The 20,343-nt window shown below is 32.1% G+C and overlaps 4 protein-coding genes across 12 annotated transcripts in view; 1 reads left to right on the top strand and 3 right to left on the bottom strand.

Annotated features, from left to right (window-relative positions):
- LOC140447392 (uncharacterized) overlaps window positions 1–4,221 on the bottom strand; it is a 38,738-nt gene extending 34,517 nt beyond the window's left edge. For 4 of the 7 annotated variants that reach the window (XR_011951593.1, XM_072540013.1, XM_072540010.1 and 1 more), the window contains exons 1-3: window positions 3,931–4,221; window positions 3,738–3,827; window positions 3,562–3,684 (exon numbers count right to left, since the gene is read on the bottom strand). Coding sequence is in view for 5 of the 7 variants with exons in the window: in XM_072540013.1 (XP_072396114.1) it covers window positions 3,562–3,684; window positions 3,738–3,827; window positions 3,931–3,942 (225 nt within the window). In the remaining 2 variants the exon portion in view is untranslated. The remainder of the gene's footprint in view (window positions 1–3,561; window positions 3,685–3,737; window positions 3,828–3,930) is intronic. The other 3 variants (XR_011951594.1, XM_072540015.1, XM_072540012.1) reach the window with 2 other exon arrangements.
- Window positions 4,222–5,308: 1,087 nt separating this feature from the next.
- On the bottom strand, window positions 5,309–12,919 carry LOC140447390 (uncharacterized). 2 transcript variants are annotated; one of them, XM_072540008.1, is made up of 4 exons: window positions 12,681–12,919; window positions 9,120–9,315; window positions 8,524–8,842; window positions 5,309–6,644 (listed from the first exon to the last, which is right to left on the bottom strand). In XM_072540008.1, the coding sequence occupies exons 1-4, from the start codon at window positions 12,810–12,812 to the stop codon at window positions 6,530–6,532; spliced, it is 762 nt and encodes a 253-aa protein (XP_072396109.1). In that variant the 5' UTR covers window positions 12,813–12,919; the 3' UTR covers window positions 5,309–6,529. The 2 variants fall into 2 exon arrangements, with proteins under 2 accessions (XP_072396109.1, XP_072396108.1); XM_072540007.1 differs by having other exon boundaries at window positions 5,309–6,667; window positions 12,681–12,910.
- Window positions 12,920–13,143: 224 nt separating this feature from the next.
- Window positions 13,144–14,078, top strand: LOC140447391 (small ribosomal subunit protein uS2m-like). Its single transcript, XM_072540009.1, has 2 exons — window positions 13,144–13,314; window positions 13,368–14,078. The coding sequence occupies exons 1-2, from the start codon at window positions 13,218–13,220 to the stop codon at window positions 14,015–14,017; spliced, it is 747 nt and encodes a 248-aa protein (XP_072396110.1). The 5' UTR covers window positions 13,144–13,217; the 3' UTR covers window positions 14,018–14,078.
- A 138-nt stretch (window positions 14,079–14,216) lies between these two features.
- The window catches only part of LOC140447389 (dehydrogenase/reductase SDR family member 7-like), a 39,909-nt gene continuing 33,782 nt past the window's right edge, over window positions 14,217–20,343 (bottom strand). Inside the window, exon 7 of one of the 2 annotated variants that reach the window (XM_072540005.1) lies at window positions 14,217–14,613. In XM_072540005.1, the coding sequence (XP_072396106.1) occupies window positions 14,410–14,613 (204 nt within the window). In that variant the 3' untranslated portion in view covers window positions 14,217–14,409. The remainder of the gene's footprint in view (window positions 14,614–20,343) is intronic. The other variant, XR_011951592.1, reaches the window with a different exon arrangement.

The raw sequence follows: 20,343 nt of genomic DNA, 5'->3' as shown, positions 1-20,343 counted from the left end.
AAGATTTAACCTAAATATTCCTCCTTACTGAGATACAGAGTGTTTTATTACAAATATTCCAAAGAGGTTTTAAGCCCATAAATACCACAATTCTTGCATGATTTTGTTTGTAGGCCTTTACTTTTTCTTCTTTGTGCTTTTTCCTCCAAGAACATTGTTGACCAGTCTTATGAACTTTACATTGTCTACACACACAGCACACCTAAATAATGTAGTGGTACTGACTCTATACCACATGAAGAGGCTCTTGAACCAGAATATTCTAAGTCTTACCAGCCACATTTTCATTGTTTTCTCCTGAATAATGTAGTAAATTCATATTTAGGATTTCTTATCACGTGGTCGAACTAGAACCTCTCTTCCTTTGCTTATAGTTTGTAAATATACTTTTTTTGTCCCTTTGTCCATCCAAAATATTCATAAAATTCATTAGTAAGCCCAAATCTCAAAAATCTTAATTCTTTTACACATATTATATTTAGAGCTTCATATAGTTTATAAATAAATTGCTTGCCTTACAGGGTAATCTTGTCACATTTAAGCTATAGTTCTTCTCAGAGCCTTCTTTCAGTGCGTCACAGTTTTTCGATTTCTTTCTAAAGCATTAAGTTGGATGTGATGAAAAAAGCGGCAGTTCCGTGATGAAAACACGAAAATATTACAGCGTTGCATACATAACCAGTCTATTCTTAACCTACGTTTGATTTGTTGATATTTGAAATGCGCACCTTCCCTAGCCAATCTGTTACGTGAGTCACAAACATTTGATGTAAAACTTCATTCATGTTGGCCATCCTTTCGAAGTGTCAAAGAGTGAAGTGATTCTTGTCGGTTCAGGTCAGTATTTCATAGCGTTGTTATGCATTATTTGTGTTTACCTATATTTTTATTTTGTTTTGGTTTTCATTAAAATATTTTTAAAATGCCAAGATTTACAGATAAGGAACAAGTTCTGATATTTAAATTACTTAAATATTTTGAATTAGAAAAAGAAGCTGAACAAACTTTATTACCAATTTCTGCCGTGAAGTAAGTTAAAAATTATACTGAAAATAAAATTGTTTTATTTTTATCTACTGTTTATTTCAGCGTGTTGCTGAGGCGTTAGGAATTTCTTTGCCAACAATAAGACGGTAAATGAAGGTGTCCAAAAAGATTCTGATTATTCAATCACAATGAGCCAATCAGTAGCCAAGAGTCGTAAACCGACATTATTAGAAATGAAAAGTGATTATAAAAAGAATACTACTGAATTAAGTACCAAGTATTGTAATAAAGATTTAAGAGTCCTCTTTACCTTTTTGCTGAAGTTTATGCATTTACCTTGTGCAGTTTGGTAAAATATATAGATATATTTTTATAACTCTTATACTTTGGATTATTCAAATATGGTATTACAATTTATGAAAGGAGTACTGTTGCATATATCATTTAAATAGACAAATTCCTAATATCAAAACTAACGTGTTACTTTACATTCTTAATATTTTTCCTTGAAGAATCACTATAGTGTCTTTAATTTTTGATCATTTTAGGTGAGCATGTGACTCTCTATACCCTGAAGCAAAAACTAGAGGAAGTGGATGAGATTAATATTTCTATTGCTGCACTTAGCAGAGCTTTAAAAGAATTAAAATTCAGATGGGTAAATTGTAGTGTTGCTAACAGAAAGTATTTAATGGAACAATCACATGTGGCTTTAAAAAGACTTCAGTTTTTAGAAGCCTATAAGGACAATGAAAGCAATTTATACCCTTTAAAACCAGTTTTCTTGGATGAGACCTGGAAATTCAGTAAAGGAGGATTCCTCAAGATCTGGCAAGATGGCAGTGTTGATGCAGTCAGAAAGAAGAATGGAGAAGGTGTATGATACATTATTCTTAATGCAAGTTCTGAAAATGGGTTCATTGATAACTGTGAATTAATTTTAAAAAGTGGAAGTAAATCTGGTGACTACCATGATTCAATGAATTCTGAGAATTTTGAAAAATGGTTTGAGCATCAGCTTTTACCAAATTTAGAAGAACCATTATTAATTATAATGGATAATGCATCATACCATTCAACTTTATTGGAAAAAATACCAAATGCTAGTTGGGCAAAACATTCTTTATTAGAATGGTTGAAAAACCGACATATTAATTGTTCAATGACTATGATGAAGTTTGAGTTGATGGATATTGTAAAGAAGCGACTACCAGATAAAGTATTTAAGTGTGTATTAGAATTTATTTAGTAAGTGGCATTTTTATATATTTTGTTTTACAGATTGGATAGTACTGGCCCTTCAATATGGCCATCATGTCTTGAGACTGCCTCAATATGGCCATCACTGTCAATTCAATCCAATAGAGAATGTTTGGTATGACTGCAAAAGGTATTATGATGCATATAAATGCTGGTATTACAAACGAAGCCACAGTATTAAATGTGTGGAAAAAATCGTTACAACAGGTAAATTGCTTTTATAAAAAATGGCGGCAAATATTTAATTGTAGAACTAGAAAATGAACTAACTACGCTTATATTATATACTATTATAAAATAAACAATAAATGGATTGTTGTGTTGTCATTTTTAAATGTTTCCATATTTATAAATTTAATAAACAATTTTGTTTACTATTATTTGATCCACCTTGCAATAAAAGTAAGTACGGTTCTGGCATCTATCAGAATTCTCAATAATTACATGAAATAATTCTCGACACATTCAATACAGTATATGACTTCACAATTAATGATGCACTGAAAAAAGGGTCTGAAAACGGCTATACATCTAATTCCATTTTATCATTAATGTTCAACTAGCTCTTTTAATTATTTGTAATTTGATAGTTTATATTTCAAATATTATTATTTGATGATTATCTCCAATTATATTATTCGACACCAATACATAAAAATCTAAAAAAGAATAATGTGGTATCCTGTCTATATGAGAAAATTTGTACTCTAATGTATGATTATGTTAATTTGTGACTATTTTGGATGAAACAGTCCACTGTGCTGAGAAACTTCTCCCAATATTTGAAGGACTGTCAAAGACAAGCAAAAATATGGTTTTAACTGATAATGGAGTATACTTTTAAGCCTAATTTAGCATCCACTAAAAATATTTTTGTATGTATTCTGTAAATTATGCATCCATTGAAATAATAACCTAACCCATTAAAACTTCCACTATAAACAGAAATTGTGGAGGATGTCTTCTCTTATTTTTAGCAGTCCCTTTTTGATTATGTTTATATGATTATTGGTTTATTATTTATATATTATAGTGGAGATAAACAACTAAAAGTTAACAAATAGACCATGGATTAGTATGTTGTATTCAGAGCTTTATTTGAAGATAATAATGAAAAGTAAGTTTGAGCCATTCTTTTAAATCAATTTAGAAAATACTTGTTTCTATGCTCTATTTCTATACTATGTTTCTGGACAGATCCTAAAATAGTTAACATAGTCCTGCGAACCTTTACACACCAGAAAGTCTGAAGGAAGTTGGAATGAAGTATCAACTGGTAAATTTATAATTAATGACAAGAAAAAACAGACATACCTTAACTTCCAATTGATTATAGACGAAATTAACCACAACATCATCATCCATTTTCAGCATTTCAGTTAGTTTATCGGAAATCCAAGGCTTGATAACGTCCAACTGTACTTTCGTCATATCCACCTGTAATATACCTTATTAATATCATAAGTTACAATAGAGTTATAATTACTTACCTGCTGACTCAGGCAGGGGTGAAATTTCATCTGCTTTAGAAGCTTCTTCTCCTTGTCACTGAATCGGTTGTCCTGATCGGTGTTCGTACCCTGTATAAAAATATCCATTCATTTAAGGCATACAATGTTGGATAACATTAACAAAACTTGCAACTACCTTAGTTGAATTTTATTTTCAAACATTTATACTTACCGTATACATCATTTAAACGATGTTGTGTGTAATTAAATTTCAATATAACAATACAAATATCTACAATGTGTGGTAAAATCGCATGGGTGTTTATTACAATCTTACATATTATTTTTAAATGAAAATTAAATCTTCTTTAAATTTAGTCTAAATATGATCATATCTACACTTTTTCGGTGAGATATTTATTGATAATATTGTATTGTTCGATCAGTTTACAAAGAAAACAGTCTCACTCCTTACAGACGCGAATATTAAACAAAATGGCGCTATGACACTTGCGTATTGCGTTCTTTGTTCTTTCCTTCCTGAAGTCAAATTGACAGATGACATTTGACAATTAAGACTTATCAGAGTATAAAACAGCCACTGGGATCTATTTTGATTTTATACATAATCTTCAAGCCACCACGCATTCTTTTTTTTTCTTTTCATTTCATCCATTTAACGTTGAACGTACAATTTTAGGCCTCATTGTAGTCCGTTCTCATCTCAAATAGTGGCTCTTTTATTCATCCCTGAAGTCGACTTTACACTACATGATTTTATCATTATGACAATATCATATGAGATTTGTTATGATTCCTCGTTTCTATGTTTTAAAAAATCGTGTTTACACTGAATAATAAGTTATGACTTTAATGACTTATGATATAAGTGAAAATGAGGTTTTATTGATTTTTCTTTATGTTTATGGTCATAGAGATATAAGACACAGTATTAATAACTATTAGGTTGGAAAATACATCTTTGCTTGCATTTACAGCTAATAATAAGAAAAAGATCAGACGCCTTTGGGCTCGCAGGTGGCTCTTACGAAGAAATAGTGGACAGGGCATATCAAATTTAGTGTCTATATTATACCAAATTAAAAATTATTAATAAAGAAACTAAACTAAAATTATGACTAAGAAGACTATAAAATACTAAACTAAGAATAAAATAAACTAAATAAATAATAAAAGAAAAATACGACACAATAGCACAGATTAGACAATAGGCTCAATAGCAATGCAACAAACAAAACATAAATAAATAAATAAAGGATGTTGTCTATCGGTAAGGAAATGTCGCTGAATTGACATAAGAATAAGGCGCGATATTTAAATATGTTGGTGTTACCGGTATTATTACCGAAAATCATATGATTTTATCATGTGGAATAGGTAGTCCTATTCCTATTTACCGTCCTATTCTCCTGTGACAAGCTATGACGAGCCGCATGACAGTGCTTATGACAAAATCATGTAGTGTAAAGTCGACTTTATTTCCTGAATCAGAAACCTTCTTATTCAACCAATGTTCCTTATTGTTCTACACTCCCGGTTCATAAATCAAGAAAAAATAATTGTATGAACTTATATAATACTTGAACAGAGAATTTTTGAAACAGTTTATTTTGAATAATTACAGCTATATATCTAAACTAACCCATAAATAAAAGAACGTTACCACTAAATATTAGCAGTAAAAAGGCCTTATATAAAATTATACATTAAAAAAATAAAGTCACGCAGTGGCGTAGTCAGAAAGGTATTATTTAGTACAAAATTTATGTGTACCTATATATACATATCTTATATTACAAATATTACTTTTCGTCTCCAACGAATCGTTCTTACTACACCATTAAGTCAGAATATGCATTTAATAATAAAACTAGTTAAGTGATGGTATATTATATGTTTACATTTACTTATTATATTAAAGGAAGGGGCACAAAGGAACAATTTATATATATTTTTAGTATCACTAAAAACGAACATAAGACAAGTAAAAATCAGATTTCGTTTATTAATGAAAAAATGTAGCTTCTGCAATCGCTATATCCGGTAATTCCATGCACGGAAAAAAATATTAAAAATAATATGACTGATGACATCTAAAAGTCAATACATGTACTTATATAAAAAATATTACTGCGGCTGTAAGAATTAGGGTTACGTGTACAATTAAAATGGTTAAGAGTTAAGTAATCTGCTACTGGAAATGTTAAATAGACAAGGGAAAAAACAGTAATGAGAAACTTATTAGGAATTCAAAATTTTTGATGTCATGTTAGAAATAATCTACAGTTTAGAAATCTCCTTTTTTGTGTTATTTAAGCATTTTTAAGGCAAATTGTATAAGCATTTGGTCTTCGCTATAAAACACCAAACGGACAATGAGAAAAAAATGTGTTCAATTTTTCACATGAAAAAGGATATCAAATGATCAGAACATAATGTTATAAGGAATAGTAAGAGAAATGGAAGGGCAAAAAAACAATTTGTAAGGAACAAGTACTCGAAATAAATTTAACTAATAATCTTTATATTATAAAGCAAAACATTGTTTTTATATACACCTATATAATACAATATTTCATGCTTAAAAGTCAACCTCAGAACACTGTCGCAAAATGCTAAAAGCATCGATATAACATGATTCAGTCATTTTCCTACGCATATTTCATATAAAACCTTCGCCAAATACAAAATAAATAAAAACCTAACATAAATAACACCGTCAAATGTCCTTTTTATCACCCTCGCCGTCTTGTTCCGTCACTGGCTCGGTTTCTTGTACGATCTCTTCGAGATTCTTCTTTTTGAACCACCTACCACCAGTGTAGCCAGCTATTGCGCATGTCACTGCAGCTACGCCGCCTATCTTGAGACCTGCGACGAGGCCAATGGGCCCACCAATCATGCCACCTAGAAACGCCCCTGTAACTGGATACGCCACTGCTTTTAATCTACAAATTTAAAAAGCCTCTCGTCAGGGTTAGATTTAACCCAGAGGTTATGATTTAGTGTGTTAATGGAAGTGGAGATTAGTTGATGCAGTAATAACAAAATAATTATCGTTGCATGTCATATATTCCATGGAGTTATATGCAAATGATTTATTTAATACTAGCTAACCCGCCAAACTTCGTATCGCCTCAAAATTAAATAATGTATCAAAGTGCAATAAGCTCCTGTTTCGAGTCTGAAGTAACAAAAATCTCTGGCTAATGAAATAAATCAGGTCGAGCTGTTAATAGCGACTTTACTTGCCGCCACAAATTGGATGATGTTAGGCATGCGTTCAGTTTGTCCACTGCAATTAATTGAGGAATAACGTCATTGTCATAATTTTCATCTGATATGTTGAAACTTCATTGTTATTATTTGGAGCCGCAATACCAAATACTTACAGCTATGTCATTATGTCAATCTATCAATACTGACATTTATTTTATTAATCGATGCTTCCTTTGTTAGTCATAGTATGGCGCCGTCTGTTACTTAGTTATATTGCGATTTAAAATGACAGAAAAACTGTTTTCATCTCCGTTCATTCAACTGTTGCAAACCATCTCCGATAATAACAAATACAACAAAAAAAGAATTATCTAATTTGGTGCAATCGTTCTGAAGTTCTGCAAATAAGCACTGTTGCAAAAAAAATATTTAGATATCTCTTATAACATTTATTTTGTTGTATATACTCTTGGTCTTCGTCTTTTATGAATATCAAACAAAGATATTGATTACTATTTAAATGGGAATAAGCCACAATTAAAGGTTAAAATACGTTTATTGACGTTTCAATTTCCACTTCGGAAATCGTTCTCAAAATACAAACATTAGTAAATTATTTAATTAATTTATTAATGTTTGTATTTTGAGAACGATTTCCGAAGTGGAAATTGAAACGTCAATAAACGTATTTTAACCTTTAATTGTGGCTTATTCCCATTTAAATAGTAATTAATTTAAAATGCCACAAGAAAATAGCTTCAGAACAATATTAAAGATATTGATGTTTGAAATTGTCATTATCAAATTTTATAACTTAATATTTTTTGAACTACAGGTAAAATATGACATGTTATGATATTTGTTTTGTTTTAGCTTAAGTTTATGATGAATTTTAGCAATGGGATTGAAAATTTGTAATAAAACTAGATACTATTCTAAGAAATTCTATTGTACCCATATATCAACAACATAATATATAACATATATCAACATAAATGAAGGATGATAACTACTGACCCAAATACAGGCCTAAAGTACTTTCTTTAGCGGAGAGGGATAGGACAGAGGAAACATTATTCCCAGACTGCAGGGTTACACCTGGTACCCAGATGAGTATTAAACTGCAAAAGGATTGGGTACAGGAATATTTAGTAATAGTGAAAATTCAAACATAGGCAGACATTCATGCAATCTTGCACTGTGTAAGAGAAATAATAGATATAATGCTTTGAGTAGCAGATGTAAACTCAGATCACTACCTGGTGGTAGTAAGTAAAAGAGAAAGAATCTCATACATCAAAAAAGGCTTCCATAAATGAAAAATAAAACAAAATAAAAAAAAGAGCAAATAATATACAGAAAGTATAAAAAGAAAACTGAAAAAGCAACAAAAACATGTAAACAGAAAAATTGGCATACAGAAAAAGGTAAAAAAAAACTAAATAACCATGGTTTGATGAAAAGCTGAAAAAAGTATAGGCAGCTAAAGAAGGAAAAAGAACACAAATAATTGTTGAGCTGATGATAAATTTAGAATGACTTAGTACTACATAGTATGAAAAACTGAATTGTAACAAAAACTTACTTGTGGGCTTTGGCTAACTCTTTCGATCCAGATTCCACGTTTTCCTGTGCACTGTCCACATCATTAGCGATCTGATTAACAAGATCAGCTTGATTATCTACCATTTCGTTGAGATTTTTGTAAATTTCATGCAGGTCTTCAACATCTTTGTTGATACTTTCCACTCTATTCATCTGTTCTGCTTTCTGTTTCAACCTAAGTTCATCCATATTTTCTTGGATCTGTATCTGGGAAGCTCCATCGAAAGGTCCTGCATTTTCTTTTTCTGATTCTTCACTTGATTGACTAGATATGATTTGATTAACTGCCTTTTCTAACTCTAGAAAATATCAAATAAGATACAGAGTGACACTTTTTTCGCAGTTAATATTTTCATTCCCGTAAATAATATGGATAATCTCGAAAGGCAGGTCAATTTAGTTTTCAAGGGAGAAGATTTTCAGTGAATATTTTTAGACTACAACATTCAAGGGAGGTAAAGCAGCACTTGACCTAGTTGTAGAGTAGAACAAAATAGGATTAAAGATAAGAATAGACAGAAAAAAAACTGCCTGAAAATAAAAACATAGAATCACTGTATTACCCTTCTAACTTACCTGAATATCCGCTAATTAAATTTAAAATAATTTTTCTTAATGATAATGTCTTCATATCAAATTTATCTAAGTCTTCATCCTCTACTTGTGTCCTTAACGTGTCTAATTCGTACATAAGATCTCTCAATTGTCTAACATTTCTCTTTTTCTCTTTGATTTCTTTCTTCAAGTGAGCATGATCACTTGCTGACATAAGCTACAAAATAAATTGTATAAATATTATATAGAATAACAGTTCTTTTTTTGTGATAAGGACACTGGAGGAGAATAAATTGCAAAATAATTCTTTATTCAAATTATCTTTACATGTAACATTGAAAAAAAATAAAATAGGTCTTAAAATTCTGTGTTAGGCTCAAAAATTTTAAAATTTCATTTTAAATTATGTTTATTTTGGTGTTTTTATTTCCACTTCAGAAATATTAATAATAATATTAATATAAAATATATTATGGTAAAAAAGTATTTGAGGCTATGTGTAGGGGCTTTAAGATATACTCCAATTGATTGCTTATATTCTGAAGCTGCAGCCACCTAATTATCGAACATTAATTCTGACTTCAAAATATCTAAATAAAATGTGAAGAAAATAATATAATAGAAAAAAAACATCCATATGTTACATTTAATGGATTTAACTTAGAGTATTAGAAGCACAAAAAATTCTTTTTCTTTTGGTGCCTATCCTCTGTGGATGTTGGCAATCACGTTGGTCCATACAACTTTGTTGACAGCTGCTCTAAATAGATGCATGGTAGTCATTCCTGCCCACTGTCTGATGTTCTTCAACCACGATGTCCTTCTGCGCCCTTGAGATCTTTTGCCTTCTATCTTGCCTTGTAAAATTAGTTGATACTTCTCATTGCGCATCACATGCCCTAAGTATGTCATCTTTCTGATTTTCACTATACGCATAATTTCCAGATCTTTATTCATACATTGGATCACGGTGTTGTTTGTAACATGATGGATATAGGAAATTCTGAGCATGGGGCGGTAGCACCACATTTCGAAGGCTTCTAATCATTTGGATGTTGCCTCTGTCAAGGTCCCGGCTTCGACTCCATATAAAAGGGTAGAATATACATAGCATCTCAAGACTCTTGTTCTTATATCAATGTTCATAATGTTCATTACATTGTCATTCATTCATTCATTACATTACATTGGTCAATGTTCATTACATAAAATCTTCCTGAGGCGATTGAAGATAGCTCTCACCTTTTCTATACAACATCTTATTTCCTGTGAGTGGTCCCATTCCTTATTTAGGCTGCATGCATTAATTTCATGCCGTATCTGTCACAGGCTTCCACTACACTGTCAAATAATATTTGAAGATCCTCCGCATTATCAGCAATCAGAACCGTATCGTCCGCATATTTTAAATTATTTATGATTTCACCATTGATTTTTATACCTTCTCTTAAACCATCTGTAGCTACCCTGAACAGCATTTCCGAGTAAGTATTAAACAACGTCGGTGATAAAATGCAGCCCTGACATACTCCCCGTTTTATCGTGAATTCTTGTAAGGTTTCGTTGTCTACTCGTACAGTTGCCCTTTGCTGTAAGTATAAACTTTTAATTAGGCGCAAATTTTTGTCATCAATACTAGATTCTTTCAGTATCTGAAATAATTTTGGATGTTGCACCTTGTAAAATGCTTTTTCAAAGTCTATAAGCATGCGTAGACTTCGCAATTTACGTCTCGAGCTCTTTGTATCAATACTTGTATGGAAAATAGGGCCCCTCGCGTTCTCAGTCCGCTTCTAAACCCAAACTGAACACTGCTAATGTTTTCTTCAAGTTTTTTATATATGTGAGAGTGAATAACAGAAAAAAGGATTTTGAGTGCATGGCTCATTAAGCTTAAAGTTCTGTAATCAGAGCATCTGGTGGCATTTGCCTTTTTGGGGAGAGGAATGAAGGTGGAAACTAGCCAATCTGTAGAAAATTCTGCAGTTTCATAGATTTTGTTCAGTAGACTCGTTAAGAGTTTGAGTTGGTTGTTTTCAAATAGTTTCAATATTTCAGCTTGTATGTTATCAGGTCCAGGTGCTTTGTTGGTTTTTAGTCTTTTTATTGCATGTTACTTTACTGATCGTTATTTCTGGTCCCGAACATCCAGAAACACTGACTTCTGTCTCTTGCTCTTCCTTGAATAATTCTTCCATGTATTGCCACCATCTCTCAAGTATTCTCCCATTTTCGTAGAGCAGATTGTTGTGCTCGTCTAGTATTAAGATATGACTTTGTGACCCGTTTCTTCCTGTTAAGTTTTTAATCTTTTTATGTAGGTTAAAAGTGTCATGCTTCTGTTCTAGGGATTCTATTTCTATGTATTGATCTTGTAGCCATGATTCTTATTAGCCTCATTCTTATTTCTGTATTTTCTTCGTTCTTCCATTAGCTCTAATATTTCTTGTCTCCTCCATGGCTGTTTCTTTATATTGTTTTCTGGTTTATTATCTACCACTGGATTACAGATATTTTTGATTTTATTCCACATATCATCCACACTTATGTTTTCTTGATTAATATCTGAGATTACCATGCTGTTTATTTTGTTGTTGATCTCCTCTTTGACTTCTCTTGTGGTTTTATCTTTCAACTTCTGGATGTCCGGACATTTTTGTGCTTTTCTTTTATGGACTTTTTTCATGTGGAGTTTGAAACGTCCTAGTAAAAGATTATGGTCTGATGGAACATCTGTCCCCACAAAAAATTGCTGGCTTTAATTGAAGCATATTTCATCATTCAACTTTAAATAAATGAAAAATTTTGACACTTTTTAGATATGTATAATCTAGCATATTAATCTAATAATATGAGTTAAAAAATAAACCCTAGAACCCTCTCAAGATTTAAGTACATGATTTATGACAGCCTGACAAGAGCCTCTAGCTAAAAGACCACATGCTCAAAGTCTCTTTTTCCTTTAAAGAAAATGGTTTTTATTAGGGTTAGCTCCAATATTTTTGAAATAGTATCTACTCCAGAGTATATATTTAACCAGGTTCTTCTTCTAATGAGAAAAATTTACTTTTATTAATGAATATATGAATATATTCATCTATACTGGTTGCTTTTATTCAAATAACAAAAACAAACCTAAGAAAACAGTGTTGATTGTTGAAAAACTCAATTTTTGAGACACCATTAAAATAGTAGCAAATAAAAATTTAAATGAAGGGTACAAAGGCTTGCTAAAGGCTGTAAACAGTCAAATTTAAAATTGTATGCACACAGCACCAAATTAACAGGAAAGAAAAAGAGTACTGAGAGACTTCTGTATAACAGTGCTCTGAGAGGTATAAGTAATCTTAATACAACTGAATAAGTTACAAGTCCGTATAAGTATACACAAAAATCAAAATAATTATATTTTTAAGAGCTGTAATATATCATTTGACTAATTATTATTTTATCTACTTTGTTTTTTTTTGCAAAATGACACTCTATATTTAAACATATAAATATTTATTAATGTGAGAATAATCTTTGGCCTTATCACTATTTTAAAAGAGTGCAGGAATGATTAAGTATGATGGTACTTACTTTTTTAATAGTTCCTTTGTATTGTTCATACACATTTTGATGATGGGGGATGATCTCTTCAGAAAATTTGGCTAGGGGCACCTCAATTATTTTGAATGGTTGTTTAATTATGCAAGAATTTAAAACGGACATTGTGAAAAACTCTCATATAAACAACGACTTCTTTTGTAATGTTTTGATTAACAAAAATTTTGAGCGCATTTCTCTTGACATACTGAAATACGTTCTTCTTTTTTATTATAAAACTGACACCTCGTGTTAAAATTACTTTTCCTTGTTATAACACTTTTTAATTATTATTTTACTACTTACTGATAAATTATAACTTTATATTTTATTCCTTTATGTAATTTAGTCAGAAATTGCTTCAATATTATACTATACTTATAAAAGAAGGAAAGTTTATCCTCAAGGACAAATTTTGGGATGTACCACAGCCACCTAAAAGGTGGCTGTACACAAAATTAGTCAAGTCAATTAAAATTAACCACATTTAACCTCTTTTTTTTAGTAAATTTATTATTTAAGTTAAAAAAAATGTTAAATCGAATTCCAAAATCAACGTATGTAAATTTAAGGAAACTTTGTAGCTCAACGCAAGTCAAACAACAACAAATTGTACCGGAAGAAAATAGTAAGTTGAATCTCTTGTAAAATTACTTTAACCCACCTAAAATTTTGTTTCAGCAACAAAATGTATGAGGGAAGAAGTGTTGAAATATCCAGATTATTTCAATGTACACAATTTGTTTACTGTTAAGGATTTGTTTGACGCAAGAGTTCATTATGGCCACAAAGATGGATCTTTAGATGAAAGAATGCTTCCCTACATATATGGCAGTAGATTGGGACATATTATTTTCGATTTAGATCAAACAGCTGAATATTTAAGGAGGGCATTGAATGTCGCAGCCCATATAGCTTATAAAGATGGAGTTATTCTATTTTTCTACAAAGGAGCACAGAATGCCCACTTAGTAGAGAGAACAGCATTAGAATGTAAAGAATTTGCACACACAAGGTTTTGGAGAGGAGGAATATTTACAAATTCCACAAAACAGTTCGGTTCTATTACTAGACTACCAGATCTATGTATTTTCTTCAGTACACTGAACAATGTCTTAGTAGAACACACTGCAGTTAAAGATTCTGCTAAAATGTTAATAACCACTATTGGTGTTGTAGATTCTAATTGTAATCCCAATTTAATAACTTACCCTGTACCTGGCAATGACGATTCTCCTTCAGCTGTCGAGTTATATTGTAAAGTTTTTAAACATGCCATTTTAAGAGGCAAAGAAAAGAGGAAGGAGCATATAGAGCAAGGGATTTATTAAAATAATTTATGTATAAGTTTAGCTTTTAAAATATAAAGTGACATTAAAAGTGTTGATTTTTTTTATACAGTATTTATTTTACCAATGTAGTTCTGAAGTAATAAATCCATATAATTCTGAACACAGGCCTCATTCTAGATAATAAACCCATCTGGGGCAAGTATTAAAAAAAAAGATTGGAAAGGTCACAAAAGTCCTAATCTCTTAAAGTTGGTGATATAACATGAAATTTCTGAGGTGAATATACAAGGCAATAGTGAGGCAATCATGTGTGAATTTAAAAGGGATAGATAGGAAAATAATGGACAGTGATACAATCAATTTATTTTATATAACCTTTAACAAATAAATTAGTAACATTCAGTACTGAATAAAGCCATCTTAGTAGCAAATCAGAAAATTGGTATTTGTGGTACTATTCCTCCAAAGTAATACCAGCTTGTAATTAGCTTCCTGTAGTTACCTACTTGTTGACGAATCGAAGATTGAGTCTTGAGCAGTTGTTTAGTATATTTTTGGGAAACCAGATGCTTAAAGTAGTAGGACACTAATCTCAGTTGATGACGGTACCATTTTCGGATCCATACAGTATACAGCTAATGAGTGGTAGAAAAGGAGTAAAGGATAGAGAATAAGTACAAACATCAATGTGAAAAGTTCTCGGACTAGTAGTGAAAAATGAGTTTTTTTTATATAAAAAAAGAATTTATTTTTCAATGTAAATTGTACTCCACCAAATCATTTAGTTAAATAAACTTTTACCCATGTTTTTTAATAATCAGTCTCTCTAAAGTGAAAATCTGGTATCATTATTTAGTTGAGTCTAAACACTGTTCAAATGTGCCTTTGTCAAGATTTAGGAGCAAATTAAAATCTGTTACCCAAAGCGTTTTGCAGATATTTTGATATTGAATAAATATTATTTCACATTTGATATTTACTGTCACAAAAAGCATGTAAACATAAAAGCAATATCATTTGTAGCTGCGTCATCAATGGTATGTCGAAAACTTTTCACATTGCATTATATGATATATTTATTTCAAGACAGTTTAATAGCTTTTGTTGTGAGAGGATTGTCGATAATTATTATAGTTATTTAAAATGAGATTTACTGATAAGGTCTCTCAAAAGTGTTTAATTAAAACAAAATGTTATTACTCAGACTATACAATAGAGCATTTTCAAAAAGTGCTTATGTTACAAATCCATTTGTAATAGAGACCAATTTTTATTATATTGAAAACAAATAACCTGTGCAAAATTTCAGTCCTATCGGTTAATATCTTCTGCTGCTACCAACCAAAAAAAGTTTAAATGCTAATTCAATTGCTTTTATACTTATATTCACAAAGGCACTTACTCTATCTCTTGAGTTTTTTTAGTAGATCCATTTTAATAAATATTAAAAGGAAGAATGAGGTGTTTTAGAATCGATTTGGATGTGAAATGAATTTTACAGTATTTAATACATAAAAGAAAACTGTTCGAAACATGGTTGAAATTTGAATTAAAATATACCTACTCCATCTTTTATTTTCACTCTTAAGTATTTTTTAGAATGTGTTTATGAAAGTGTTTTTCATGAAACCTATATGCAGGAAAAAATTTAGAAAGTTTATTTCATATTCAAAAAGAACAAATCCAAATTTCTTTATAAAGTGGAAAAAGTGGCATTTTTTTGACTGGTAGCAGCAGAAAATATTGACCAGTGGGGCTAAAAATTTGCACAGTTTATTTTTGAACTATAATGAAGATTGGTTACTTGAGTACTTAGGACATGTGATGAGAGGGCAAAAACATGCATTATTACAACTTATTATGCAAGGCAAAATCTGAGGAAAGCGAAATGTGGGAAGACGAAGAATATCCTGGCTTAAGAACTTAAGGGAATGGTTTGAATGCAGTAGTGAAGAGTCCGCATAGTTATGATGATTTCAAACCTTCGATAGAAGATGGAACTTAAAGAAGAAGAAGATTGGTCTCTATTATAAAATAATTACAAATCGATTTGCAGTATAACCCCCTTTTCATGTCACTATTACCACAGAATATTGCTTAAATTATGCATTAAACTGTGCTATTACCATAGACATAGACCATAGACATATTAACATATTAATATCGATGGTCACTACTATACAAGGATCTATTGATATGTAGTCAGCACAGCGGCTGCTGCCAGTGTTCATCATTAGAAAAAGGGGTAGGGTACTTTATTAAGGTTTGAATATGATATCGAGTCCCTGTTTAGGAGTCTTCATACTCTTTAGGGTTTGTTGGATTTTTTTTTTTTCGTGCAAAGCAGTGCCCAAAAGTACCACCAACGTTGGTACCACAGTGCTGTGCTGATCAGTCAGCATATAACGGTTCCGTGGATAAATATACTTTATTGTTACCATAGCAACGAAGAATGACTTATTAAACGTATCTGTGTAAAGTTACATGATGTCAAAAAGTCAAACCAGAGATGCACAATAAAAAATGAGACCGAAATTGAAAAATTGTGTTGAGGCATCATTAAGTAGCTATATTTGAAGGTGTTAAAAGGTAAGCAGATTTACAAAAACATGCTTATAGTAATATAATAGGAGAATACATTGATAATAGGTGGCCAGTCAAAAAGTGGTCGCAAATAGTTACTTAATGGTAATTAATTTTTGAATAAAAAATTAGTTTATTTATTTTTGAAGTAGAATATGCTGCTCATGACGTATGTGCATGGTTCTTATATCAAATTAAAGTTATTTTTTTTAATATGATGATATAAGGTTACCTGAGAAAGATTGGTTGCAGATTAGGGTTGCCAGCTGTTAAAAAAGGTATCAGATAAACTAAAAGAGAGCTGGCGAATAATGCCACTGGTTTGGACCAGCTGGCCAACTCCTTGGATTACCTTGGACAAGATTACCTTTCCTATCAGGGAAAATGAATCAGTCCCTGCTCTCCACAGATTCCAGGTGGTCCCTGATCCGGGGAACTAGGTTTACTGTTCCTTGTCCAGGGTTACGGATGAAGACCACAACGGCAATCACGGCGGAGAAGGATACCTTCGGTACGACGAGAATGGCGGAAGTGGCGACCCCAGATTTTAGGGCTAATATAAAGTCAATTTTGACCGAACGATCGCCGGTATAAGCGATTCCACTCACCTTGCCAACGGTCTCTAGATAAAGGGCGGATCAGCATACGTGAGAAAGGACACTCTTTTGTCCTTAGGGGGGAAACTGTCTCTAAAAGGCGGATGAACAAAGGATGTCAACGGCATAAGAATACGGAAGGCAATGGGAAACCACCGTATTAAAGTTCCCCAAGGATATCCCAAGAAAGATAAGGATGGAAAAGACATTGCAAGCAACGGCCCTTAGTCTGTAGCAGGCCTGAAGTGGCCAAGGGGTGCTAAGAATCTACGGCGAAGAAAAACAATACTTGGAACCACCCGAAAGTGAGAAAAACTCCAAAGCTAAAACTGGGTACTTGGAACGTTAAAAGTCTTTACACCGCCGGTAAACTAGACAACATAATACAAGAAATGGAACGATGCGACCTAGACATCATAGGACTTAGCGAAATCAGATGGCCTAACAGTGGTAAATGTACTAAAGAAAAAGCGACACTATATTATTAAGGAAATAACCTACCCCATCACTATAACGGAGTTGGATTTCTAGTTAACACAGCCTCAAACAAATCAGTAAGGAACTTCATGGCATACTCAGATAGGGCAGCACTACTACAAGTCCAAGCCGATCCTGTTGACCTTAACATTATACAAATCTATGCACCAACCTTGGACAAGCCTGAAAATGAAGTAAAACAATTGTACAGAGAGATTAAGGAGTTAATGAAATTGATCAAGAAGAACCAGACACTTATAATCATGGGAGATTTAGTTCTGTCAAGAAGAAAAATTAGTTATTGCGAATACCTGGTACAAACTGCCACCTAGGAGACTCTACACCTGGCAGTTAATCGGAGATACAGAAATGTATTGCAAGGAGTAAAAACGTACCCTGGAACAGATATCTATGCCAGATTCTTACTTCGGATATGCCGATAATATCCCACTGTATTTTAGTCAGTTCTTCCTCTAGTTCGTGGATTTTAGTGTCTTCGTTCGTAGAGATAGATAGTAAATTTGACAGCGGCTTGCGTTGGAGGCTTCTGAACGCTACCGCTTAGTCAGCTTTCCAGCCGCTGAGGTCATCTAAACGCACCCAATATTAATAATATACACATTGTAAACATATAATTAAAAATACACCTTTTTATTTTTCTAAAAAACAAACTTTATTTTAATCAACGTAATAACAGTATAACGCGCTTTAAAGTTTGTTCAGAATAATCTGACACTAGCCATCATTGTCAAACCAGTGTCGTTACGTGTCAACGTTATATCATATTAAAAAAATTTGCTTTAATTTGCTATAAAAAATATGCATACCTGTACAAAATAAAATGTTTGTTCAACAATTAATTACTATTAATTGAATAACTATATGCGGCCTCTTTTTGACTGGCAACCGATTATCAATGTATTGTCCTAATTTTAAATGTATGTAAAAAGGTGACTTTATTTAACTACATCATGAAAGTAGTAATTTTGCAGTGGGATCTTAGACTATTAATATCCTTGGCTATAAATGTCCTTCGTATGAAACCGTCAAAAATTGAATTACAAATTTCAAAATAAATAAATTTTCCATTGAAGATGAAGACCGATTGAGAAGACCAGTTTCTGTGTCTACCTCGTAAATATCGATGCAGTTCATGAGGTGATTTTATCGGATCGAAGAATTAGGATAAAACGAATATCTGAACGCTTTGTGATTCTCGAATAAAACTCGAAATTCGACTACGTTTATCAAAATGCTACGTCTGGTCGACTCTTCTATATGCAGTTGAAACGTGGACCCTAAAAACATCAACCGTTAATAAATTGGAGGCCTTTGAAATGTGGATCTACCGGAGAATGCTCAAAATTTCATGGACATCGCATACCTCAAACGAAGAAGTGCTGCATAGAATAGGCAAGGAAAGAGAACTTTTTAACACAGTAAAAGTTAGAAAAACATCATACCTAGGCCACATACTGAGAAATAATAAGTACCAATATGCCCAACTTATAGTGAAAGGAAAAATCGAGGGAAAGAGAGGCCTAGGAAGGAAAAGACTATCGTGGCTCAGAAACATCCGACAATGGACAGGGCTAAATTTTGAACAGCTAATAAGAACAGCTGAAGATAGAGAAGATTTTAAAATTGTAGTAGCCAACCTCCATTGAGGAGAGGGCACTTTAAGAAGAAGAATATCTGAAGCACTGAATATTCCATATGATTGCATCCATTTGGACATGAGAAAAAGTTTTTCAAAATGGGTCCTCAGATCCCCATATGTATAACAGGTTGCTAAGAATTTTTCAATACATCCTCGTATATGATATGAATTTTACCATTTCACATAAAATATCCAATCAATGTTTTTGATGTCAGAAAAATTAAAAACTTAACATGCTAGACTTTATCCTGTAGAAAGTTTAAAGGATTGGTTAGTTATCTACCCTCATATTTACAGTACCTAAAGGACCCGAGGCTCACCCACAACCTGATTCCGTTAAATTTCATTCTCTTACACCACCTATCTTTATGTCTTCAGGTCAGTGACCTTCTTTCTTCCGGCTCATAATCTCTATTGGTGGACTCTTGAAGAAATATTTCAGTTCTCTCGTTAAGAGCTTTCTACAAATCCGAAAATCTTTCTGAACCTTCTTGTTGTGTATCATTAATTACAAAAAAGTAACAAAATCTATAGTTTAAAATCGATTCCGAACGACTAAGTGTAGAGGAGCTGTTACAGGCAAATTGCCGTAGTCTTCCGAACATTTTCCTTCAAAATAGTAGACAACTGAAACTATAGGTATCTACTTCTGATCAGTGAAGTCTTTTAAAGTTTTCTTTATACAAAGAAAACAAATTTTGCTTTTTATAGATTTTTATTTGATAAGTGCCATTGATTCACTTACTTATAGCCTTCAATTACCCCATATACCAGTTGTCAGAGACGAAAATGACACTGAACCTCTACAAATCATACGAACAAGCTAAATTTTGCTGAGAATTTCAATTTTGGGATTTCAAAAAGTTTACCACCCTCCGGTTTGCCCCTAAAGCCCATCGTATGGGAGAAAAACGGAAAAAATCGATTTAGAGTGCAACAAATTTAAGTTTGGGATTGTGACGTAGTGTTTAGCAACGGTGGGCGGACTGTTTCTACCAGTGGCAGGCGGAAACAGGTAGATTTAAAATAATTTTTCTGAAGTATATTAA

The sequence above is a fragment of the Diabrotica undecimpunctata genome, chromosome 8 (genome assembly GCF_040954645.1).
Source record: "Diabrotica undecimpunctata isolate CICGRU chromosome 8, icDiaUnde3, whole genome shotgun sequence".
NCBI lineage: Eukaryota > Metazoa > Arthropoda > Insecta > Coleoptera > Chrysomelidae > Diabrotica > Diabrotica undecimpunctata.
This window is presented reverse-complemented; position numbering and strand designations above follow the sequence as displayed.

What these genes read in the sequence shown, in the direction of transcription:
- LOC140447390 (XM_072540007.1), bottom strand. Translation starts at nt 12,812, where the DNA reads ATGTCCGTTTTAAATTCTTGCATAATTAAACAACCATTCAAAATAATT. An exon ending in ACAAAGGAACTATTAAAAAA is followed by an intron (nt 9,316 to 12,680) that starts GTAAGTACCATC and finishes TTTATTTTGTAG; the next exon opens with CTTATGTCAGCAAGTGATCA. An exon ending in GAGTTAGCCAAAGCCCACAA is followed by an intron (nt 6,668 to 8,523) that starts GTAAGTTTTTGT and finishes TTAAATTTGTAG; the next exon opens with ATTAAAAGCAGTGGCGTATC.
- LOC140447391 (XM_072540009.1), top strand. Translation starts at nt 13,218, where the DNA reads ATGTTAAATCGAATTCCAAAATCAACGTATGTAAATTTAAGGAAACTT. An exon ending in AATTGTACCGGAAGAAAATA is followed by an intron (nt 13,315 to 13,367) that starts GTAAGTTGAATC and finishes ATTTTGTTTCAG; the next exon opens with CAACAAAATGTATGAGGGAA.